This window comes from Rhodamnia argentea, chromosome 7 (genome assembly GCF_020921035.1).
Source record: "Rhodamnia argentea isolate NSW1041297 chromosome 7, ASM2092103v1, whole genome shotgun sequence".
NCBI lineage: Eukaryota > Viridiplantae > Streptophyta > Magnoliopsida > Myrtales > Myrtaceae > Rhodamnia > Rhodamnia argentea.
The window spans coordinates 4,978,033-5,004,216 of record NC_063156.1 but is presented as its reverse complement, the minus strand read 5'-3'; the positions used below and the strand labels follow the sequence as shown (position 1 = coordinate 5,004,216).

The 26,184-nt window shown below is 40.4% G+C and overlaps 3 protein-coding genes across 6 annotated transcripts; all 3 read left to right on the top strand.

Moving 5' to 3' along the window:
* Positions 1-95: 95 nt before the first annotated feature.
* LOC115750849 lies at positions 96-1,881 on the top strand. Of its 4 annotated transcripts, none has more exons than XM_030688442.2 (3): positions 96-1,192; positions 1,327-1,475; positions 1,659-1,881. In XM_030688442.2, the coding sequence occupies exons 1-2, from the start codon at positions 114-116 to the stop codon at positions 1,376-1,378; spliced, it is 1,131 nt and encodes a 376-aa protein (XP_030544302.2). In that variant the 5' UTR covers positions 96-113; the 3' UTR covers positions 1,379-1,475; positions 1,659-1,881. The 4 variants fall into 4 exon arrangements, with proteins under 4 accessions (XP_030544302.2, XP_048137842.1, XP_030544303.2 ...); XM_048281885.1 differs by having other exon boundaries at positions 1,582-1,881; XM_030688443.2 differs by having other exon boundaries at positions 96-1,195; positions 1,345-1,475.
* A 4,083-nt stretch (positions 1,882-5,964) lies between these two features.
* LOC115750891 lies at positions 5,965-23,067 on the top strand. Its single transcript, XM_048281985.1, is given in 13 exon segments — positions 5,965-6,054; positions 13,252-13,342; positions 13,493-13,740; positions 14,988-15,529; positions 15,828-16,935; positions 17,767-18,042; positions 18,162-19,782; positions 19,903-20,003; positions 20,202-20,323; positions 20,834-20,981; positions 21,190-21,559; positions 21,622-22,064; positions 22,282-23,067. Coding segments are annotated over 13 exon segments (5,832 nt in total). The 3' UTR covers positions 22,954-23,067.
* A 1,039-nt stretch (positions 23,068-24,106) lies between these two features.
* On the top strand, positions 24,107-24,658 carry LOC125315881 (disease resistance protein L6-like). Its single transcript, XM_048281982.1, has one exon. The coding sequence runs from the start codon at positions 24,107-24,109 to the stop codon at positions 24,656-24,658; it is 552 nt and encodes a 183-aa protein (XP_048137939.1).
* Positions 24,659-26,184: the final 1,526 nt, after the last annotated feature.

Sequence of the window (26,184 nt, the reverse complement as noted above, 5' to 3'; positions counted from 1 at the left end):
ACATGAATCTATTTGGGACACCCATCGAGGAACTACCTCCATCGCTTTGGCAAGTCCGAGATCTGATAGTAGGTAGTAAGCTAAGCAGACAACTGGTGAGGTATCGGACTCTCATGCAAGATCTCGAGGATCGCTTGGACCTTGCAGAACTGGAACTAGATGACCCGTTCGAGATTGCAATTAGTCAGGACGCGAGGAAAGTTGTAACGCCAGGATTTCATGAGAATCACCTTTCAGGGAGGGGCTTACCTAAGATTTTAGCGAGGGTAATCTTTTCTCCCGGTGATGATTTGCGGTTGAATATTGCCGCGGAAGTCCCACTTGGGGACACCGGGATAATGACCTCGTCTCAACCAATTCGGTACATGAAAAACCTGATGTTAATGCTCGTGACCTGGGGGGAAAGAAAGTGGGTATCCAAGGGGATGCATGAATATCAGAGAAAAGACGAACAACTGCTCTCTTTGGAATTCTGCGATTATTGTATGTGCATAACCTCGGAGGTCAGAGAGTTCAGTGATAGTCCTTCGTTGGAAACTTCTCCTCGGTTTCCTCAGCTTTCCATTGCCGTTTTAATTTCCTTATTCGAGCCTGGGCGGAGTGATCAGATTGGTTGTCGGGTGGAGACTCTGGAGATCTTAACCCAATTCTCATCCCAAATCTTGCGTTCTACCAATCTGCTGCTGAGAATTCCGTGGTCGAGCAAAAAACTTCCAGACTACATTGGAATGTTGAACTCTTGGCATCAGGAGGCCACTCAAGTTCAGGGTCCGGGGTCTAGAAGAAGCTTCAGGAACTGCACGAGTCGCCGACTGAGGAAAACACGCTGGGGTAGATTGCGAGCCATGGGGCAGCGAAATCTAACATGGTTATGCTTGCATAACTACTTAGATAAGCGTTTGCTGATGTATGCGGTTGGCGTCTGTTTTCATTGTTGCATTCTGAGCCCGTTTATGAAGACAAAGCCGCATTATGACTACATGTTCGAAGAGGCTCGCTCGCTCCTTGGCCGCGCACCTGACGTCAAGCAAAAAACTCGCCTTGCGTGGGAATTCGCCAGGGCCATGAAATGGTTTGGTGAGGTCATCTATAGAGAAATACCTGAGGAAGACTTTTGTCAATTCTGGGAAGATATGTACATTCCCTTTCTCCATTGGTGCCGCCGCAATCGGAGGAGAGGTCATCATCATCATAAGTGAGCCCATCATCATCTTTTTCTTCTTCTTCTTCTTCTTCTTTTTTGGTGTCCCTGGCTTTTCGCTGATTTCCTACCCCGTTATTAGCGTATGTTGCTTCAAATAGTGAAATGCTAGGCTAACTGATGATTGACGGCCATTCGTGCAGGACTTGGGATGCAGGTTTCTGGAAACTTACCTAATTGTGAGGGACATATTTTTTTTGTTAGTTTTTGGTGCAAATGGACAATATTGCGTACGTGCGTGCGATTTCACGACAAAGGAGCAGGAGGGGACAAGGTAAGAAAGCTTCTAATTCTAAAGGCTCCACGTTATGTATCTCGGAGATTTGCCCTGGATAATGCGTCACCGTTCGATGCTTTCCTTTTGACACGTAAGTTAACAGATATCGCACAGTCATAGCAATATTTGGGTGGACTAATCCTGATCCCACGCCTAAATAGTCATCCTATATAAGTGCAGCCGGACCTCACCGGACTAGAATTTCGAAGATACATCGATGGAAGAGGCTTTTCGACATTTGGCACCGGCCACGAACAACATTGTAGTATCTCATGTGAATCGGGATTGAAATCGCTGTCCAATGTTTCGACCAACACGGCCGGCTTCACTTCCTTCTCTTCCTCTCGCTCACTGTATCTCACACACGAGCACTCATTTCCCGCTCTATTTTGGCTTTTGTCCAGGCATTGTCGTTGGAATCAAAATAATAACAATGACTTTGGAATTTTAGAATAAGGCACAAATAAAGATAGAAATTTTATTGGAATGCAAGTGCTCGTGCTACAACTCAAGGCTCACTTTGCTTCCGTGGCTTATACAAACTGATCTTCACAACCTCTATATTGGTTGGAGGTCCGACAACATTATTGCATTAAAGTCCACAGTATAAGCAAAGCACATAATGAAAGTCAAGAAAGGACAAACTCAATAAATGCAGTTGAACACAAAAGTAGCTTCACATGGAAGAGCTCTCCAAAGACTTTAGCAACATCTTCCTTGTTTCATGCTTCAATAGTTACTCTTAAATAAATTCTTGTAGCCTTTGGTATTCATTCTTCTTCAGGCACTTATCATGAATCAGACTTCACTAATTCGTTTTCATTCTTCTTCTTCTAACGCCCACCATAAATCTAGGGTGTCCCTTTGAATTGTACTAACAACCAAATCTAGAAACCGCAACCAATATGCGTAAAACGTCAACAATCAATTTTATGTTATTCAAATAATTATTCTCATCTATCTGCTCTTGCTTTTTTCTTTTACGGCCAAAGGGAATGGCCACATCTTTTCCCAACTTACCTTGCTCACAAAATTGCAACGTAGCTTTTGTCACATCAAGAGCTTCAACCATCGAGCTTTTACCTTGCTCAATGCTATTACTGATTAACGAAAAGTTACTACATACAAGGATACTCTCCAACAGGTTCCTTTTGTTTACGAGATGTTATGGATTATCGTGATTACTGAAGCAAAGTATTATTTACAATTTCTGGTGGAAAGTTGATATCATTAAGGCATTCAAAGGACCTTCAAATAAACTTACCATCTTCTGACCAAAATACATATAAAGATTACCATCCTAATGAAAATCAGTCAATTTAAGGAACAAGTGTTATAGCTTAATTTGTTTTTTCCATTTTGGGGGGGGGTGTGGGGTACGCGTAGCTTAAAAATTTGTATATGTTTAGCCACTACCCCATGGGCTTTTAAAGGGTAAGCCACAAGCCAAAAATTGTCCAACAAATCCTAAACTTACTGCTCTTTTGCTAATTTAGTCCAAAACCTTTTCATCTTACTAATTGACTCCCAATTAAAGTATGTAACATAACCAGACATTCTTGCAATGGCAGCCGATATGATTCAATTTTCCACTCTGGTCGAACAGTACAATGGATTCCTGAACTTCAGAATATGTTTGGCAACCATTCAAGCTAGTCGTGAAGGAAGTATGTGGCATAGTCATTGAAGGGCTTCAATCAAAAGAGGACTTCAGTTCATCATGCTTCCATCTTCAAGAAGTAATGCCGCTGAGAATGGTAAGAAGAAACACATCAGAAGAGTACATCCAACTTAGTAGATGATCCTAAACATTATCCACGTTCACCATCTCCGCCAGCCCCTTCAAGTCCCCAGTCTCATCATTTTGCTCATACTGCAAGGGAAGTTACTCATACAAGAAGCAAATACAACTAGTATTTACCAAGAAAGCCACAACCATCAGTTCCGAACATATGGTCTTTGCATGACAAAAGGACCTTAAAGAAACATCGTAACTCATTTGCAAGACTAATTTGGGCGAACGCTAACTCATTTGACTAACCCCGCAAGACAGATCTATCCTCTCTTCTTTACTATAATGCAGTACAATGTAATCGCAATTCTTCACCACTAGTCTGGTTAGGACCAAGCATTCCACTTTTTTTGGGAGAAACACGAGCAATCAGCAAATTCATATCCATAAACCCTAGCCATTTTGTGTTAGACGATAAGTTTGCATCTAACGTTGGCTTCAAACCGCAGATTATTGCTCAAGGGTTCAACTATGGTCACGAAAGTTGTGTCTATGAAATGATGGCTTGGTTAAGCATTTCGACATAATTGCGACTCATTTACAGGTTAGACAATTTGTGAATCTTGCATGTTTACTTCAACATGATTATATAGTTGAGAGTAAAAGCGAAAAGAACAAAAAGGAAAGGAAAGAGAACATGAGGCAACAAGAAAAGCAACAAAACTAAAGCAAGGTGGACAACGGAAATAGAAACTCAGAATATTCCCTCAATCAACCCGCTGGAAGTTCCCGCCTGTCGGATTGGGCATTATTTAGCATTTTGCCACAATGGTTCAACAATGACAAGCTGAAAATGACTCGCCATCTTAGCGAAAAGAGAGAGTTAAACAATGACAAGCTGAAAGGGACTTCCATGGTTGACCATACTCGGAAAGAAAGGGAGCGGAAGTTACTCCGCATCTTAATCGCGCCTCTGGCTAGTAGAAACCTCCAAGGACCTCAAAAAGAAGTCACCGATAACATCTCTTTGTGTTATCAGATGGGGGACGGAGAGGTCAACATTTTTTTTTGTCGAAAACTGGTGGCAACTACGACGTGTTGTTGAGCTTTCGAGGACCCGGCACTCATAACGGATTTACAAACTGCCTTTACGAGTTCATGAGTGACACACATGAATCCGCTTTTGAGGGACGACGACGAGTTAGGACTAGCAAAAAGATTCCAGAGATTCTGCAAGCAATAAGAATCTCCTCAAAATATATTCCTATTTTCTCCAAGGACTATGCTTCGAGTAAATAGTGCTTGTGAGAGCTGACATGCATTGTGGATTGCACTCGAAAACCCATGGGGAAAGAAATATTACCAATCTTTTACGATGGGGATAACTCGGATGTTAAGCTTGAAACGGAGCTATACAAAATCTCCCTACGGAAGCATGAGGAGGACCATGGCTGCACTCTAGTGAAGCCATGGAAGGAGGCTCCGAAAACAAAATCAGGGGATGGCAAATGAAAGATAAAAGGCATCAAATACTGTAGTCTTTAACTCAATTAGAATATGCTAGTGCTATTGAAAGTCGAATATGTGCTGTGCACTGCATAAGACTGCTTATAGCTTTTATTGCGTGTAAATTGTCCACATTTACAAGTAATCCTAGAACTGTATATTGAAAGGCCATGAGTAGAATTATTGGTCAGTTAAAGAGAACATAAATTATGGTCCATTCTATGGACGACAACTAGCAGCGCTAGAAGGATATTTGGATGATCCCACTAACACAATATGATAATAAATCGACATCTGGATGGGTTTTCAACCTTGCAAATGTTGCAATCTCATGGGCATAAAAAAAACAAATATGTATAACTCATTCAATGATGGAATTTGAATTAATAGTACTGCCAGTGGTTGGTAAAGAGTCTGAATAGCTGCGGAATTTGCTATTGAATAAAGAGTTGTGGCCACAACCAATGGTATTCATATCCTTATAGTGCGATAGTGAGGTAATAATATCTAAATCGAAAATCTAGACATTGGCTTGCGATATGGGTATATTCGACAATTAATTACCGATGAAATTATTTTAGAAATTTGTGTTCATACAAATAATAACTTGGCTAATCCATTCATTAAAGGACTCTCAAGAGGTTTAGTTACCACTGGTGTTAAAGGAATGAGTCTTAGACCAATTGATAATAGTCAAACATTATGGGAACCCAACTTTACATTCTCTAACGAATTTGTCAAAGTCCAATGGCTAACTATAAGCTGTTGGATCTTGACAGTGATTGACTATTGGGACACCATGTTATTAATCATGGAAAGTGAGGAGGATGAGTGTAAAAAAGCACTCTTAATAAAGTTCAAGGTTTTAGCAAGGCAAAGCTGAGGTAATAAGTTAGGAACTTCACCCATATGAATAAGGAAAATTACCAAAAAAGTCATAAACTTACTGCACTAGTGCTAATTCAATTCAAAACCTATTAATTTGGCCAATTTAGTCCAAAATATTTTGACATTTTGCAAATTTAAGCCATTTGGTCAATTTTGGCTAAATATTGCCGATATGGACATTGCTTTCCTACGTGGCATAGCTGACACCGATGTGGATTTTTTTTCAAATTTTTAAATTCCTTTAAATTCTTTTTATTTATTTCTGTTTTCTTCTTGTCTTTTTTTTTTATTAACTGTGGCTAGCGAGTTGCGATGCTCTGGGCGATGCCTCGCTAGTCGTGAGCCTCGCCCGCAGTCGCGATGGCCTTACCAAAGCCGGAAAGGGCTTTGTCGGCCCTCACCCAACAGTTGCTAGAGCTTGCCACCATAGTAAAAGGAAAAAAAGGAAAGGTAAAAGGAAAAAGAAATAAATAATATATAGATTTTTTAAGAAAATGAAAAGTTAATTGTATGAGTCAATGCTGGTCATTTCACATGCGATAGTTAGCGTCCACGTCAATGATTTCCAGCCTAAATTGGTCAAATGGACTTAATTAGTATCCATGTGAAACTATACAATTATATTAGCCCAACTAAAGGTTTATGATTGCATTATACCAATACAATAGGTTTACAATATTTTTTTTCCAAAATTTGAAAGGTCATGCATTTGCCATTGTCTCTATTGGCAGGAAGTAGCCAGGAAAGTATCTCAACCATATTTGAATGCCCTTGGTAATGAGTCTGCAGCTTGTTGACAGGGTATGCGAATTTTAACTGGATCGATTTGTTCGACCAAAAAAAAAAAAATGGATCAATTGATTAAGGGATAATGACAAAAATGGTCATTGAATTTTGACTCAATATGTAATGTGGTATTTGAACTTTGAATTTTGTTCAATATTGTCCATAAATTTTGTCCTAAGGTACAATGTGGTTTATGAATTATAATTTGTTTAATGTGGTCCTATGCACCCGTAGCAAAATAAACCCATCGGTGCACCCCATGCATTTTGTAGCAAAATAAATCAGTCCCATAGTTCCGCTTGACAGTAATCACCCCGAGTGCTCCATTGGCATCTTGCCAAGCACCACTTTAGTCGTATTACAATGCTGGCGACACGTCGCCAAGTTAAGCTTTTCTTTTTCACGGAGGTATTTTCTGACGCAGAGAAGACACTCCTCACACTATAACCTTCGCTTAGCAGTGCTGGCTCATTCTGCTTACTGTAGCCACACTAACCATATTGACTATGTTTGTTCATTTACTGTTCCGACAGCAAAGTCAACCGCAAAGGACGCATGTTGTTGGCCTCCAATTCTTCGACTTTTTACTTCCTTTTCGAGAAGCTGAAACTACCATCAGACTAGCCGCTGTCAGATGATTGACCTATGGAAATCTCGTCTACTGTTCACTTTTCATTTCCGCTGATTTCAGGGCAATCGAAGACATTGGGACACTGCCCAGATTATTTTTCAAACTGAAGTTGATTTGTTTCGACTCACCGTTAGAGATATTTATATGTCTTCCAGAGATATTTAAAATATTTCCTCTGATTTTTCATCTCTATTTTGATTTGCATATCTAATTTGCTTTTCTTAAATAGTTATTTCATAAAACTTATAAATAAACTGATGCAATACTCAGTAACATATCGAATCATATAAAAATTCCTCCTCAAATCTGTCTTCCTCGCTATTCTTCAAGTATGAATATGAACTAGTTAGGATTCCCAGTTTAACAATGCCACACGCAGTCCTGTTTTGTTTTATGTGCTGACAAGCGGAAGCTTATCACGATGTGGACGGTGGACTGTAAATTGTGTTTGTATTCTGGATTCTCTTATAATGTGCATATATAGAACTGAAGTGCGAGAATCCTAAAATCTTGCAGGTCACAGTTTCCCTAGGTAGACGAGGATTTACCCTTTGAAGGGAGGCAGGCAACGCTTGCGGACTATAATGCCAAGAAGAATCTGGATGCACATGAATACAGTAATTTGCATCTAATGTTGGTCAGAGCATGGATTATTGTTTAAGGCTTCAACTACGGTCGTGGACGCTATAGCATTGAAATGATAGCTCGGTAAAGTATTGTGGCGAAATTACCACTCAAGTAAAGGTTATGTTTGATCGACTGATAATATTGGAACCGAAACAAAAAAAATGATGACTTTGAAAATTCGGAATAAGGACACAAATACAGATTGGAGGGAGAACTCTTTATTGGAATGCCAATGCTCTTGCTATAACACGAAGCTCGCTTTGCTCCCGTGTCTTGTACAAACTGAACTTCACAACCTCTATATAGGTTGGAGGTATGACAACATTATTGTATTAAAGTCCTCAACATGAACAAAGCACACAATGAAAGTCAAGAAAGGACAAACTCAATAAATGCAATCGAACACAAAAGTAGGTTCATGTGAAAGATCTCTCCAAAGACTTTAGGAACATCTTCCTTGTTTCATGCTTCAACAATTTGTTGACACCTAAATTTTGATTTTTCTTAAATCATTTATCTTGTATAAAAAAAAAAAGAGGATTAGTTTTAGCTCTCACAAAAAAAATAATTAAATCATTTTTATCATTAATTTTAGCATTCATGCATTACATTTGCATTTTATAGGACCGACGATGGAAGCAATTAATTCATTAAAATTCGTAATATTGGTTTGGGGGCAATAATATTTCAAATCTTAAAGGATAAATGAGCCAATTGTTTCAATAATATCGTAGAGATATCATAATATGTCCTTTGAATGAAAATAGGAAAGAGATATGGGCAAGAAACCCTAATCTCATGCCTATATATACATATGTCATGGACGTTCACAAAAGTGGGTGGAGCAAAAAATTTTCTGCACGTACATCAAATTCACGTGAGATTGGCGTGAAGAGGAAAACGGTGAGAAAGGTTGAAGGTTTCCCCCCGAGGCCGATTTTTGCTGCTGTTCGGCATCTTTGCTCGCTGTTTCGTAGGTCTTTTACTGCTATTCAACGCCTCTACTTATCAACCGAAGATCTCTTGCTGCTGTTCGGTGCTTCTGATTGCTATTCAGGGTCCAAAATCGCTGCTTTCCACACTGGTTTCCGCTGCTGTCCAAGCCTTTTTTCGCTACTGTCCGGTGTCCGTTCGAGCTAGATTTTAGCATTTGAAGTCCTTGTGCATTGGTGCTAGATACTTTGTCGTTTGAGTCTGATTTCATCACTGTTTGGTGCTCAATTTAGCCACTGTTAGGTTCAAAAATAGTGCAGTTTTTTGGGTGTTATTGCTAATGCTTCAGTGCAGATTTTGCTAGTGCTTTGAGAGCGATTATCACATTTTTTTTGGCACAATATCTCCACTGTTCGGTGCTGTTTAAGATGCTAAATAGCTGCTATGATTTCGCTTTGTTAATCCTAATCGTGCGTATGAATTTCCCTAGCCATTCGGTCGATCGCTTGAAGCTTGGTGTGCAATTTGTGGAAAGTGCAAATTTTGCAAGACAAGGTAAATTTCCTATCTTGAACTTTGATATATTCACTTGCTTATTTTGTGATTTATTTGCATATCTTGAATATTGCATCGAAGTGGATATTTTTTCAAAATACAGGTTGATTAGGAAAATTTTCTTTCCTAATCCGCAACTTGTCACACAATCGAGAACGTCCATCTTTAGGATTATTGATGGAATACTCGATTAGGCAAGGATTTGGGTATAATCGTTAATCGTAAGATTACGAATTAAAGATTAACTCAAATATTCGCGAAAGATTTCAAAAATTGATTAATATATCCACTTTCTTGATTGACATTGATTGGTATATTCACTTTCCTAATTTGACTTGAATTGTTTGATTGTCATATTTTTTTTAGAATATACCCGTGGCATGATGTGATCTAAAAAATTAAAAAAAATTGCGTTCATTCACTTTGCATATCTGAAAATTGCATCTTTTAAAAAATAACATCAAGTAGATATTGCATATCTAATTTTTTATTTAGGTTAGATTGCATACTAGAATAGAAATTGCATGTTTAAATAGAATCTTATGTTTAAAATAATATATCTTCAATATATTAGGGTTTAGGTCAATGTAAACTCTAAAATATACAAGATAAAAATTGTTTTGGCATAGTTCTATTTTAGGAAATAAATTCATCCGAAAATAAAAAAATTCATCTTTGCCACGTCATCTTTGCCACGTCATCCATGCCACGTCATTCATCTTTGCTATGTCATCTCATACCGTGTCATATAGGTTGCATGTTAGTTTGTATTGCATGTAGAATTGTATGCTTAGGTTAATTTAATTGATTCCAACATCACGTAGTCCATTTAATTAAACTATAAGCATATCTTGTTACTTTAGTTTAAAATTGCATATTTAAAATTTTAATTAATTCATATGTCACGGAGTTAATTTTCATTTGCATGTCATCTTTTGCACGTCATTTAACTTAGTCTTGCATTTGCATCACGGCATTGCATCATATGTAGTATAGTCTTTCATGCATTCATATAAAAATCGAAAATAAAAAAATAATTTTGTGTGGCGCATGCTCCCTTGATTATATTGATTTCTGGATGTTCATTAATTGATTGTGCACCCGCATGATAACCTTTGTTAGTGACTTAGGTTAAAATCAATTAATGTTGCCTTCTTAAATGATTTTTCATGAAATAAAATGTTACCGAAAGGGCGTTAGAGTAATCTGGCGTAATCAAGTCCCCGAACTCTTAATCTCTAGTTCGTAGGAATAAAATAGTTCTCCCACTATTTTATTTAGGTTTCTAATCGACCTACCATAAATGATTAGTGGCGGCTCCAAAATTAAAATACATTGCATGTTAATCAATTGAACCTCAAGTTGCGATTTGGTATGGATTTGGGAGAGTCCGAGTTAGGTTGGTTAAATAATTAACCAGATAATCCATTAGCCTGGAAATTTTCTGAATTTTTAGGTCGCGACACAATTTCTCTTCGATATATCCTTGTAACTTTTGATATTCGTTCTTCTTCAAGCGCCTATCATGAATCAAGCTTCACTGATTCATTTTCATTCTTCTTCTCCTTCTTTTGACGCCCACCATAAATCCAGGGTGTCTTTTTGAGTTGTACCAACAATCAAATCTAGAAATTGCAACCAACGTCCATAAAACTTCAACAATCAATTTCAGGTTAGTCAAACATATAAGAGTACATCCACATGCATTAACTTCAGGAGCTATTGTCCTTGAAACATTTTGGGATTGTAGGATATTTCCCTCAACATAATTATATAGTTGAGAGTAAAAAGCCAAAAAAAAAAAAAAAAAAGCCAAGAGGAAAAGCAACAAAACTGAAGCAAGGTGGGCGGTGGAAATGAAAAAGTCAGAATGTTCGCCCATTCAATCCCTTCGAAGATTCCGCCGGTTGGTGTGGGATTACTTAGCATTTTCCGACGACTTTTTTATTGTTATTTTCAAGTGGCTCATTCACGCGGAGAGAGAGAGAGAGAGAGTTGAGCAATGACAAGCTGAAGAGGTCTTCGATGAGTGACCCTAAAGCTACAGGGAAAGAGACTGGAAGTTTCTACTCAATCTTAAACGCGCTTCTAGCCGTATAAATCTCCTCAACGACCTTGTTGTTGATTGACCTTAAAAAATACCTTAGCTAATGAAAGATCTTTATAATCGTTAAAAAAAAAAATTGAGCAACCTGCTTATATAGCAATTGTTGCAGGCAATAGTTGTGTAATCTAAAGTGGGTATATAGGTTGATTTGTAAAAACATAACAAATTTTGGGGACAGCTTAAGTTAAGTTTGATATATGCAGGAATATCATGTACAATATAATTCCATCAGATATAAAATGAGATGAGTAAAGGGATAGACGGTGATGCATACAATTCTATGAGGGTGAGGGTCGCCGGCGCCGCCCATTGCCCAACCCCCGGCGACCCTTATCGGCCATTGTCCCACCGTTCCGGTGATGGTGAGGGCGACGGCATGAAGGCCCTTGCCTATTTTTTTTTTCTTTTGTGTGTTCCTTTGTTAAATAAAAAATTAGCCTTTTTTATTTGTTAATCAAGTTCAATAAAATTTGGGTTCAAAATAAGATTTCGATCAAAACGACATCATTTTAGTCTTATTTATCATGTTTTAGTGAAGTCAACGCCACATAAAAAAAAGAAAATAATTAAAAAAAACCGCATAAACACCTTCCATCAGCCACATTGGACGGAGTGAGCGAAAAGGATTGATTGAACCAATTTGACAAGTTTTAGTATTTGATTGCAAGATTTAATTCTCTATTGCACTTCAGTGACAAGTTTTAAGATTTATAGAGCACTTATCTCAATAAATAAATATCAAATTTCAAAGAAATCAATGTTGTATTCGATATTTATTGGATCCGACCTTACAGCTCAAGTCAAGAGACCCACTTCTATACTATATTTTCTGTCAGGGAATCGGAAATGTGGCAGCACTCAAACTATGGAGATCGAGACATAATTACACACTCGTAGATTTTGGATACCTCATCAACGCAAGGTTTTCTTGAATCGGATGGAGGGAACTTTGTTGGCAACTTTGAGGGCAACCTGCCAGAGCTAAGATGGCTTTGCTGGCCAAATTGTCCTCCGAAGCTTCAAGCAAACAAATTTTTACTGAGTCACCTAGTTGTTCTCAGGCTTTCAAACGATATCACCACAAAAGAGTGGAGCGGAAGGGCCGAAATCAAATTACAATTTTGTTGAGGTTAACAATACGACATGAAATAGGTCGATTTACAAAACTTAATAATTTCTGGCGAAGTAGTACGAGTCAAAGCTTTGGTAGGTATCATCAAACCCAAATGCTTCTATCAGACACATTACAAAGGCAAATAAAGAGATGGGAGATGCAAAATTGCAAATGATCCGATGCAGTCTAATAAATCGTTGTTCTCATTCTTTTTTTTTTCAGAAATGCAATACATATTCAGGCGACCAAATGGAACAAACAAGATCACTTTCAAGGAAATTCTGTACGGAGCCAATGTATCTTGTGATGGCCCACAGCCGCTGCCGGTTCAAAACCAGCTCAAAATAAAACCTAAAAAAAAACTCTTCTAGAACAATATAAAAGAATGTTTTTTTTTTTAAGTCAAGTCTCTCAAACGCTTTCTCATTTCTTGCGTTGTCATTTCGCACTCGCTTTCTCAAATCCGGCCTCTCTGTCTCTCTATTTAGCCTCTTGAGCGCGCTCTCTCAGATCATCTCTCTCTCTCTCTCTCGGGTCTCTCCGGCAGCGCCATTCGATCTTTCTCTCTCTCACTTAACGCTTGACGCCCCCTTCTCTTTCTCGGTCTCGTGGGTTGCGGCCTCGCCTTTGTCGGTCTGCCACCAATCAGCTCACTCTTAGGTACTCTCTCTATCGGTTTCGATTTCGGAGTGCTGTGCCTTGGTTTCAAATCAAAAACCGCCCCAACCGGCCGGTTACGGGCGGTCTCGCAGAGCGATCCGGTTCTCGATTTTTAAATATTACAATCTGTAAATATTGGTCTTCCCGCCGAGGGACACATCCATCCGAACAGCCGAACCAATATACTATTGCACTTAAAAATTCTAATAACTATGCCTTCTCTTTCGCTCACAGGGAGTCACGACGCACGCCTTTGTCTCTCTCACGGCGACGTCCCCCTCTCCCTTCCGGCTTCCTCCCCCATCTCGAGATCTCCCTCCTCCTGGTAAGGTTTTCTCTTACGCATTTTTCTCCTCTGCTTGGTCGATTAGCTACGTACTCTTCAGTGATGAAGAACCGTCGAATCTCCATGCACAAGGACTCGTCTAGCTACTCTTCTATGATGACGTTCCTGATTTGGGTCTGTCAAATACAGTGATTATCGTCGGCTGCAGACGGCTAGGTTGGATTCTTCTTTGCGCTGCCACACCCACCTCTACCGACGCGAGCTTGTGTCCTGCAGCGATGAAGGCAATATCGAACGGGGTGTTCCCCGGTGACAACCCCCTGTACTACGCGCTCCCGCTCGTCATACTGCAGTTATGCCTCGTCGTTTTGGTCACTCGCCTCCTGGATTTCCTTCTCAGGCCGCGCAGGCAACCTCGCGTCATTGCTGAGATTGTGGTATGTGGTTTCTCTCTGTACAGTGGTTTCAGATCCGGATCAGTCAGGGCCGCAATGCCTCACCGGCCTGCGACGGGCTGTGACCCCTGTCGGCCCTCCTCTCAAAAATAAAAATATAAAAATATAAATTGAGAAACGAAAATCGAAAATCGAACTGAATTGGATTTTAGGTTCAGTTCATAGTCACTTTAGAACGAGATTCGGTTCAATCTAAGCTTATAATTCAGTTCAGTTAGATTTTTTGAAAAACCGAACTGAACTGAACTATTGACGCCCCTACCATTAGGGGTGATAGGTTCCCGGCTCGGTTCGGTCCCATTTTGAAACCACTTGTCGAGCGATCCAATCATTGGACTGGTCACTTTTTTTTTTTATCTAATGATTTGTCGTTTTATTTTTTTTTTCCATAGGGACATATTCACCGGATTATCGCTCGTTCATCGTATTGTCTTGTGGCTAAACTTGAAAGCCATACTAAGCGCACTAAATATCTTGATTTAGATGTAGGTTTATGTTTAGCTTTGTGTTTAAGATTTTTTGTTTTTTGAGAAATATATTATTCGGTCCGGTTCGACTCCCCACAGAAGCGGAAATCGCATCGACGATAACCGCCGAACGGGAGTCCTAGGGAATCAGATCAAATCGATCGATTCGGTCTAGTCAGACAATTTCGGTTAGGTAGATCCATTATACTCAATCCTACAACCATCTTGAAATCTATTACCCCTAATTATAGGGGCAGTTGGTAATGGGCTTTTCTATTGCTTTTTAATTTGATGGACGACGATGATGATCTTATATCTTCAATGATTTTTCGTCTTATAGAATTTCCATTTTTTTTTTGTCCTTTTGATTTTTTATTGTGGTTCTCCCATGGATGCACTTCGTCAATCGCACGCCAAATTTTTTTGAAGGTGACGCATTTTTTTGTGTTTTTTTTTTTTTGTGATTTTCGAATGTGCTGTACTTTTGCAAGTACTCCATTGCATTTTTTTTTTAATCAGGTTTAATCGCATCTCATGGTTTTATTAAGCAAGGACTTTTTCCAAGACATTGCTTTGCGCTTTCGCTTCACCGTGGGCTTTCAATGTTAAATTGTTAATGCAAACTGTCAAAGGGAAGAAGGGAAGTATAAAAACCAATCTTATAGGCACAAAAACACGGTCAATCAACGAGACTTTATTAGCCATATACTGATAAAATAATATGTCGATGTGGCTTGACGTGGCAAGTCCCACTTGCTGTAGAAATCTCCTCAAGGACCACAAAAAGAAGTCGTCGGCGACATCAATCTCTGTTATCAGATGGGGGACGAAGGGGCCGACTCAGGGACTGCGACATGTGGCGACTTCGACGTGTTCTTGAGCTTTCGAGGACCCGACACTCGCGACACATTCACAGATTGCCTTTACGAGTACATGAACCGCACAGGAATCCGCATTTTTAGGGACGAGGAAGCGCTAGGTCCGGGCAAAAATATCTCGGAGATCTTGGGAGCAGTAAAATGCTCCCAAATATACATTATAGTTTTCTCCCAAGGCTACGCCTCGAGTCGGTGGTGCCTCCGAGAGCTGACATGCATGGTGGAGTGCACTCGCCAATCCACGGGGAAAGAGATACTACCAATCTTTTTCGACGTGGAACCCTTTGATGTTAAGCTTGAAACGGAGATGTACAATAGCGCCCTAAACAAGCATGAGAAGGAACTTGGCTGCGCTGAAGTGCAGCCTTGGAAGGAGGCTTTGACCACGGTGGCTAGAACCAGGGGATGGTGTGTGAAAGGTCGAAGGTACCGACACGATATTCTTTTATTTATCTGTCTATATATCCATTTGGGTCATTGCTATATCTACCTTCTGGTCGTGTATAGCGCACACAAGCACGCATTTTTTTATACATCTGCTGATGAACTCCGAAAGAGAAAGCCTTACTTGATTCATGTGGAAGGAGCCACTTATGAACATCCATGGCGAATACCACATGAAGAATACATAACAGCACGCTGATTATCATTATTATATGCTTCTATTTGAAATTCTAATTGGTTATACATAGTCTTACGCGCAACGATTTCATGAATATGGCAGGCATGGCAAGGTCATTGCAGACATCACTGAAACGGTCTTGCAGAAGATCACAATAAGGAAAAGGTATTTGCCCACCGATCTGGTTGGAATTGATGATCATGTAGAAGCCATAAAGAAACTGTTAAGTTGTGATACTGGTGGCGTACGATTTGTCATTATCCATGGGATAGGTGGCATTGGAAAGACAACTCTTGCCGAAACAGTGTACAACCAACTCTTTCCTCAATTTGAAGGTCACTCCTTCCTTTCGAACATCCACGAGTCATCTTCATGCCACGGCATTCTAAAAATGCAAAGAAAATTAGTGGAGGATCTTTTCGGTTTCTTGCTTCATGAAACCATCGACCCTAAGGAAGGAAATAATATGATCAAAGAAATATTACCTAAGAAGCGTGTCTTACTTGTTTTGGATGACATGGGTGAAAAAGATCAATTTATGAATCTGGCGATGAATTCTTACTCGTATGGTCCGGGGAGTAGGATCATCATTACGACAAGAGATTTTCCTATGACCAATGTCGATGGATTGGAAGAAAATATTTTGTCCCGGTCTGGACATATTTTTCCGTACGAAATGAAGGAAATGCATTTTGATCATGCTCTTCTACTTTTCAACAAGCTTGCTTTCAACACGGACTCTGCTCCTTGTGATCTTTATGATCTTTCAAGACAAGTTGTTGAACTCACCGGAGGACTTCCATTGGCAGTTGAGGTGATAGGTTCACATCTTCGCACCATAAGCAAGGCAAAGTGGAAAACCACATTGAAGAAGTTGAAGGAAGTGCCTCACGAAAAGGTCCGACAGAGGTTACAAATTAGTTATGATGCACTTGGATGTGAGGGGCAACAAATTTTTCTGGACATTGGATGTTTCTTTGTTAACAAGAAAAAGGCTAATGCAATGCATATGTGGGAAGCTTGTGACTTTTACCCGGAAGTGGAAATTGACATCCTTATCCGTAAGTCCTTGATCAAGATTGATAATGATAGGATATTGATGCATGGTCAGTTAATGGATCTTGCGAGGGAGATTATTCGTCAAGAGAATATAAGAAACTGTGGAGATCGTAGCAGATTATGGTTTCTCGAGATGTTCCAAGCGCAAAAGGTAAGTTCGAACAACACCATTTTATTCTTTTTCACACTACTGTGTGTCTAAGAGTTGATCTCTCTTGCATATTGCCTTCTTCATTTATTACAAGCTAAGAAGCCCGTAATTGAAAAACTTGTGAATTCATTTTTTTTTTCGTCAAAGAAATTTGCTAGTTATCTCTTTTTGATTATCAATAAATAGTGCACCCCATTTCCAAAATTATTGAAATAAGATAAAAAAACCGGGTTTGAAAGACCAATTGAACCTTTTCCATTACATAATCATACCAATCCCATCTATGTTTAACTTTACAATTTCCTGATTGGTATATGACGAGGTTTTTTGTATGAAGTAGCAAAATCCATCTTGTTCTATCTATATAACGCACATTCAAAAAAAAAAAAAAACAAGTCTTTAGGGTCTATGAAACTGTTGGGTCTCGATAGCACTATAAAGGAGCGAGTTTTGAAAAGGTTACATTGGTAACGTCCGGTAAAGTTAAAGAATTCTCTCTTCAAGAGATTGATTCAAATTCAGTAAGTGACGTCATGTTTACTTTAACTCTTTACCGAGTTACCATGAATTACATATTTGAGTGTTTTGAAAAGGTTACATTGGTAATAGATCAGCTTCTTTGCCAAGCGAGCAGATTGCTAAGTAACAAACATAAGTTCCATGGGATCAAAAACAAGCATTAGTAACTATTACAGCATAAGCACTTAACATAATTAGGCACAATAGGTCGAAGAACTAGTGTATATTTTTATATGAAAGCATAGATATAGTCATCTGCCAAGGAGAAAGATTGTTATATGATATACGTTTGATATTTTATTTTCCTGTCAGGGAACGAAAAATGCGGTAGCACTCACACCAAGGAGATCGAGACACAATTTCACACGCGAAGATTTTGCGAATTTCACGAAGGCAAGGTTTCTCAGATTGGATGGAGGGAACTTTACCGATGACTGTGAAGATGTTTTGCCGGAGCTAAGATGGCTTTCTTGGCAAAATTGTCCTTCGAAACTTCAAGCGAACAACTTGGTGCTGAATCGCCTAGTTGTTCTCAAGCTTTCAGGCAATATCACCACAGAAGAATGGAGCGGATGGGTCAAAATTATGGTACAGTTTCACCTGATTCATTTGCTCTTTCCCCTAATTGTCTTAATGCATGATGACATGCACCTATTTTGCAATGCATACAGAATCCTGGGAGTATTAAGTTGGTTTCTGTTTTGCAGGTGGCTAGCAAACTGAAAGTTTTGAAAATCGCGGGATCTAAATCCTTAATCAGAACGCCTTGCTTCTCTGAATTTATGAGTTTAGAGAGATTGGTACTGAAAGATTTCCTGAGGTTGGCCGAAATTGATAGCTCGATCGGTGAACTAAGGCAGTTGAATTACTTGAAAATCAAATGGTGTCCCCGGCTTAGAGAGTTGCCTAAGGAAATTGGTTGTCTAACTGCCCTGAAAGAGCTCATCTTGATCCAGGGTCATAGTGTTAGTGATTTGCCGGACTCGATAGGTAATATAAGAGGTTTGTCAAGGCTAGTGATGGAGGATACAGGATTAGTTGAACTTCCAGACACAATTAAAGGGCTGGTGGATCTTAAGCACTTGTGTTTGGTGAATTGTACGAATCTAAATTCGCTGCCGGATGCGGTTGGGGAGCTGAAGTCGTTGACTGAGTTGGATCTATCTGGGACAACTGTTGGGAATCTGCCTCGTTTTATTTGGGAGCTTGAAAATTTGACAGTACGGATGAACAGTTTTGGGATAAGAGCACCGCTGATGAGGGATTTGCCTATGCAGGGTCTTAGTGTTCGTCATTCGCCAGACTCGATCGGCAATCTAAGAAGTTGGCTAAGGCTATCAATGGACGATAGAGGATCAGATGGATTTCTGGAGACAATCAATGGGCTTGGGGATCATGAATACTTGTCTTTGTTGGACTTTGCGAATCCAAGTTCGCTGTCGGATGCTGCTGGGGAGTTAAGGACATCGACTGAGTTGTATCTATCTGGGACAGCTATCTGGGAACAGGAAATGGAGGAAATGCATTTTGATCATGCTTTGCAACTTTTCAGCGAGCATGCTTTCCTCACAGATTCGGCTCCTTGTGATCTTTACGATCTTTCAAGACAAGTTGTTGAACGCAACGGAAGCCTCGGAGACTGGCTCTGCAGCAGCAACAGGGCGAAGCAGTTGCCTCGGCGAGTCCGACAACGCATCGCCACGGAGCTCTGCTCTGCCCTAGCCTTCCTCCACTCTTGCAAGCCTCACAGCATCGTCCACGGGGACCTCAAACCGGTGAACATCCTATTAGATGCGCACCCCGTGAGCAACAGCACCCCCGTACTGTGCCCAACCGACCCGATAGGGACGTTTGGGTACATGGACCCTGAGTTCCTCATTACTCGAGAGCTCACCACAAAGCTTGACGTTTATTCTTTCGGGATTATACTGCTTGAGTTATTGACGAGGAGGCCCACCTTAGGAATAGCCAACGTAGTCCAAAGGGCGATCAGTGCAGGGACTTTAGAGGCCATGTTGGATCCATTGGCTGGACGGCGGCCCTATATGCTGGCCGAGGAGTTGACTCATTTGGCTTTGAGGTGCGGGGCGATGAGCAGAAGGAATTGGCTGGATCTCTGGCGTGTGGAAAGTGATCCAATCGATCGGAGCATTCAAAGGGTCTCGACAAAACTGGAGACGCCAGTTCTGGAAGGCATGATTTATGTCGCAGTTGGGAAGGATATGAAAGAGGACAAAGCGAAGCTTGCTTGGGCGGTGCATCAATCAGGAGGCAAAGTCAAGATCTGTATCATTCATGTTCTAGTCCCTTCACAGACGATCCCCATGGGTAAGCCAACGATCTTTCTTTCTTTTTCTCTCTGCATATCACAATCCATGCATTTTCTATTGCCTTTACTGTTCTGTAAATTACAATTGATTGTGCCTTTAATTTGCCCTTGCTTTACAGGAGGCCTGGACGAGATAATGCCGAGAGAACACAGAGAAAACGAGAGGATGAACATGCATAAGATCACGGATACCTACCTGCGTTTTTGTCAGAAAATGGGGGTATATTTACTTTCTTCTTCTTCTTATTCTTCATTTAGATGATCAAACATCCTGGTCAATGACTTCTTAACAAAGTGCTAGTGAATGGCACATATATAAATATGCAGTTCTAGCGTGGCAAAAGTTTACATGATTATATATGTACTTCATTTAGAGACGATTATAGTGAAGCAAATTAATTTGTTTATCGGTTGATAGGCACCGGTAGAAAAAGAGTACGTAGAATCGAACATCATCCATACGGGAATTGGGGAGCCCATACGTTTGCATGGGATCAGAAAGCTTGTAATTGATGCAACAGCAGCCAGACGCTATTTCAAGTACGTACAAGAACAGACGACATATCTTTCCGAGAATCGAGAAGTCAGGTGTTTGCATATTACCAGAAAGGTCGCGATGGTTGCTGCAGCAACCAACCGCTACTTCAGGTACGTATAAGAACAAGAAGACAAGCCCGCATGGTCGATGACTTATTCGTCTAAACCTGTCCTCTTCATAAAATAAAAAGGACACGTTTGTTTGGATCCTCATTTGCGCCATTAAACCCGACACTTATATCTTTATTAATCCTTAAAGTATGTGTTGAACATGTCTGATCTTTGAGGAAAACATGGTAGCGCTTGTTGAACTCGATGTCCTAGTTCGCCCCCAGTCCATCATTATACGTCATGTATCAGAAATAGGTCTTGTTTTTCTAAACAAATGAAGAAAATCTGGCGATATATCGTTCCAAGAATCTAAAATCTTGTATGTATCTACAAGTTTGTGTTTGGTATCATCTGTATCTACACCAAATCAATTCACTGTCTTCCTTGGTTTCGAATTGGCAGGAAAATAGAAATCAAGTCCAGAAAAGCCGTCTTCGTTCGCGATAAAGCTCACGTCTCTTATCCAATTTGGTTTATCTACGACAGGCACCTCATTCGCCCAAGGTCATCCTCCAACCTTTTAACTTTTGAATTTGTCTCCTTCGAACCTATCGATCACCCACGTGACGGTGCTGGTGATCGGCTCATAGCACAATAAGTTAAATCGAGAAATAATTATGTAACTGTTTTTAATCCATTGTTAGATTAACAGCATGTTATGCTGCTGCTCTTGAAGTCTTAGTACGTACAATTCATTTATAAAGTGATGCGTCACTTTTGGCTTCACCATGAAAGTTGTTTTGATTCCTTTTGAAAACAGGGATCTGCCACCGCTGACAACTTCTACCCTCGGAGCCGGAAACTCAATCCTCTCCCAATCTGAATCCGCCACACTACAGAGAAGTGGTACGGCGAAGTTGAGCAATCCATTTCAAGACATTCTGAAAAGAGCTTTCTCTTCAGCCGACAGACGTGCGGCGATGCCAATTGCTTCGCCTTCCCCAGATAGCACTCCTTCAGTGCAGCCCAGTGCGGCGAGCATGGTGAAGAGACAAGTAACTTTCCAAGAAATCGGACAGTTTTCAAGGAGTCCTGCCCATCATCCGCACTCGATTCAGTCAGACGATCATATCGGCTCATTACTTTTTAACACTCTGGTATGCACAAAATAAGACAAGGGGAGGCCATGTTTCTACCTTTGCTTCTCCTGTTTAATAGAAATTCGCATGTATGACTCAATTTACACGAAGATAAAAGATGTTTTGTTGACCTGTGGCAGAAAAAATTGGAGGAAGAACTTGAGAAGGCGAAGGATCAGCTAGATACAGTGATGGAAAAACTTCGCGTTGCCCAAGCCCAGAGCAGAAAGGAGTTGGAGCTGAAAATTATTGAGGCCAATGAAATGTCACGGACTTTGAGACAAGAGCGAGAGCTGCTGCAGATCGACTTCGAGAACGCGCTCCAGAAGGCCAAGGAGGTGAGCAGAAGAAAAGGAGATTCCTCCCGCATTGAGTACTTGTCCGAGTTCTCCATGACCGAAATCTGGGATGCTGCGCAGAACTTCGATCCGTCCTTGAAGATCAGAGAAGGCAGTTATGGGAGCGTGTATAGAGGTTTCCTTCGACATACACCGGTGGCCATAAAGATCATGAAATTTCCTAGCATGCAAGGTTCACAAGAATTTAGACAGGAGGTAAGAATTCTTGAGTATCCTCTACTTCTTTTCATGTTTTCTCTAAACCATAATTAAGAATAATACAAATAATATGAGGACTTTGGTTCATCTGGAAATGAATTTGTTTCTCATAATAATATCATTATGGCATCACGAATTCACTGTAAGAGTACATTACTCACTGTGATCGAGATTATCATTGCTGATCAACGAACTCTTGATTAATTTGTCACAGGTGGATACGTTAAGCAAGGTAAGGCATCCTAATCTCATCACGCCCATCGGTGCTTGTCCCGATCCCTGCACTCTTGTTTACGAACATATTCCAAACGGAAGCCTCGGAGACTGGCTCCGCAGCAGCAACAGGGTGAAGCAGTCGCCTTGGCAAGTCCAAATGCGCACCGCCATGGAGTTCTGCTCCGTCCTAGCCTTCCTCCACTCTTGCACGCCTCACAGCATCGTCCACAGGGACGTCAAACCGGGGAACATCCTACTGGATGCGCACCCCGCGAGCAAGCTCAGTGATTTTGGCATCTGCCGGCTGCTGTCCCGCGGCAAGCGGTCGACCAACAGCACCACCGTAGGGTCGTTTGGGTACATGGACCCTGAGTTCCTTGTCACGCGAGAGCTCACCACAAAGTCTGACGTTTACTCTTTCGGGATTATACTGCTTGAGTTATTGACGAGGAGGCCCGCCTTAGGAATAGCCAACGTAGTGCAAAGGGCAATCAGTGCAGGGACTTCGGAGGCCATGTTGGATCCATTGGCTGGAGAGTGGCCCTATAAGCTGGCTGAGGAGTTGACTCGTTTGGCTTTGCGGTGCTGCGAGATGAGCAGAATGAATAGGCTGGATCTCCGGTCAGACGTGTGGACAGTGCTCCAATCGATCGGAGCTTCCTGTCGATAAATCCAGACTTCCGACTGCTCAAGAAGAGATAAACATGATATAGATGAGCATTGCTCGGTTTCTGTGCATATGTACTTAGATCTTTTGCTACATCATTTATTAAGCTGTCTTGTTGTTGTCTTGTTGAAAGTTTTATGAATAGATCTTCTTCCTCATTGAGTACACGGACATTGAGATGGGATTAGTTAACTTCATGCAGAATCAAATCCAATTTAGCTAGCACAGCCGGGGCTGTGGACTCTTTTTAATAATATTTTAATATTTTTTTCGAATTACTTTTTTTTTCTTTTCCTTCTCTTTCCTATTCTTTTCTTCCCTTCCTTCTGCCTCTAGCCAATGATGTCGACCTCGCCACGATGTTGAGCCTAGGCAGGGGCTGATAAGGCTTGTCCTTGCCAGTGGCTAGTAGGGGCGAGCTATGCTAGAGGCTGGTGAGGTCGACTTTGCCGGCCCTCGCCTTTGACTCGACGACAGGTTGGAGGAAGAAGGAAGGGAAGAAAAGAAAGAGAGAGAGAAAAAAAGAATAAATAAATAAATAAATGATTCGAAAATAATTAAAATATTATTAAAAATTGTTCACGTCGTTGTCGGCCGTACCACGTAGGACGATCGACATCTATGATGTCAATTTTAAGTCAAAATTAGTCGGATAGATTGAATTGGTACAAATACGAAAGGTTTAGAATCCAATCGACAAAAAAAATTAAAGATTAAATTGACAAAACTGCAATAAATTTAACACTTTTTACATTATTTCCTTACTTCCATATCCTCCATATTTGACCCTAGAGTGTTGATACACGCTACTTTTCGATCGAAGCGGGCTAGTGGATTTGGACTACCTAGTCTTATGTCAAAAACAAAATGCCTATAAACAATTATTCACTTTTCTCTCGGAAACACCTATAGTTAGATTTAAGAATCAATTGGGCAAGATGGTGAAGATATCATATGTTTCTCGTTGTTTTAGTAATTAAATCAGAAATGATGTCGTATAGGTGTGTGTAGAGGGAGGAAAAGTACCAAAAAAGCCATAAATCTAGTATAATTGTGTCAATTCAGTTTTAAACCTTTCAATTTCGATAATTTAGTCGTAATCATTTTCATATTTTTTTTCAATTGTGTTCATCTGACTAATTTCCTATGACCAAATATGGATGGATCAGAAGAAAATGTCTTAACACAGTCTGGGCAAAAGTTTCTGCACGAAATGAAGGAAATGCATTTTGATCATGCTTTGCCACTTTTCAACAAGCGTGCTTTCAACACAGATTCGGCTCCTTGTGGTCTTTATGATCTTTCAAGACAGGTTGTTGAACGCACCGGAGGACTTCCACTGGCTCTAGAGGTGGTAGGTTCACATCTTCGTACCATAAGTAAAGCAAAGTGGAAAACCACACTGACCAAGTTGAAGGAAGTGCCTCACAAAGAGGTCCAAGAGAGGTTAAAGATTAGTTATGACGCACTTGGACGTGAGGGGCAACAAATTTTTCTGGGCATTGCATGTTTCTTTGTTAACAACAAAAAAACTAATGCAATGTATATGTGGGAAGCTTGTGACTTTTACCCGGAAGTCGAAATTGACGTCCTTATCCGAAAGTCCTTGATCAAGATTGATCATGATAGGATATCAATGCATGATCAGTTAAGAGATCTTGGGAGAGAGATCGTTCGTCTAAAGAATATCAAAAACTGGGGAGATTGAAGCAGATTGTGGTTTCTCGAGATGTCCGTCCCAAGCGAAAAAAAGGTAAGTACAAACAACCCCATTTTATTCTTTTCTACACTAGTACGGGTCTCTTGCATATTGCCTTCTTTATTTATTACAAGCTAAGAAGCCCGTAATAGAAAAACTTGTGAATCAATTTTTTTTTTTCGTTAAAGAAATTTGCTAATTATCTCTTCTTCTTTTTTCCACAAATAATTAGTGCACGCATTTCCAAAATTATTTAAATAAGATAAAAACAAAAGGTTTAGAAGACCTATTGAACTTATCCATTACATGATCACACCTATCCAATCTATCTTTTAACTTTACAAGTTCTCTGAAATTGGTATATGACAGAGGTTCTTTATCTTAAAATATAAAGTAGCAAAATCTATCTTCTTCTATCTAGATAATTCTCACATTCAAACGAACAAAAAGTGTCTTTAGGTTTATGTAACTGTTGCGTCTCGATAGCACTATAACGAGTACGTTTATATTATATTTTCCATCAGGGAGCAACAAATGTGGCAGCACTCACGCCAACTAAATCGAGACAAAATTTCATACGGAAAGATTTTGCGAATTTCACGAACGCAAGGTATCTCAAACTGGATGGAGGGAACTTTACTGACGACTGCGAGGATATTTTGCCGGAGCTAAGATGGCTTTGGTGGCGAAATTGTCCTTCGCGACTTCAAGCGGACAACTTTGTGCTGAATCACCTCGTTGTTCTCAAGCTTTCAGGCAATATCACCACAGAAGAATGGCGCCGATGGGCTGAAATCATGGTACAATTTCACCAGATTCATTTACTCTTTCTACTGATTGTCTTAGTATATGATGACATGCACATATTCTGCAATGCATACAGAATCTTGAGATTATTAAGTTGGTTTCTGTTTTGCAGGTAGCAAGTAAACTGAAAGTTTTGAAAATCGTGGGGTCTAAATCCTTAATCAAAACTCCGTGCTTCTCTGAATTTAGGAGTTTGGAGAGATTGGTTCTGAAAGATTTCCCGCAGTTGGCTGAAATTGATCACTCAATTGGTGAACTACAGCAGTTGATTTACTTGAAAATCAAATGGTGTCCATCTCTTAAAGAGTTGCCCGAGGAAATTGGTCATCTAACTGCCTTGAAAGAGCTCATCTTGATCCAGGGTTTTAGCATTCGGTATTTGCCAGACTCGATCGGCAATCTAAGAGGTTTGTCAAGGCTAGTAATGGAAGATACAGGACTAGTTGGGCTCCCGGTAACAATCAAAGGGCTGGTGGGTCTTGAGCACTTGTGTTTGGTGAATTGTACTAGTCTAAATTCGCTGCCGGATACTGTGGGGGAGTTAAGTTCGTTGGTTGAGTTGGATCTATCTGGGACGACCATTGCGGTCCTGCCTCCTTTGATTAGGAGCTGCGGACGTCTGAGGTTACGGATGAACAGCTTTGGGATAAGAAGGCAACTGACGAGGGATTTGCTTATCCAGGGCGATAGTGGTTGCTATTTGCCAGACTCGATGGGCAGACTAGAAA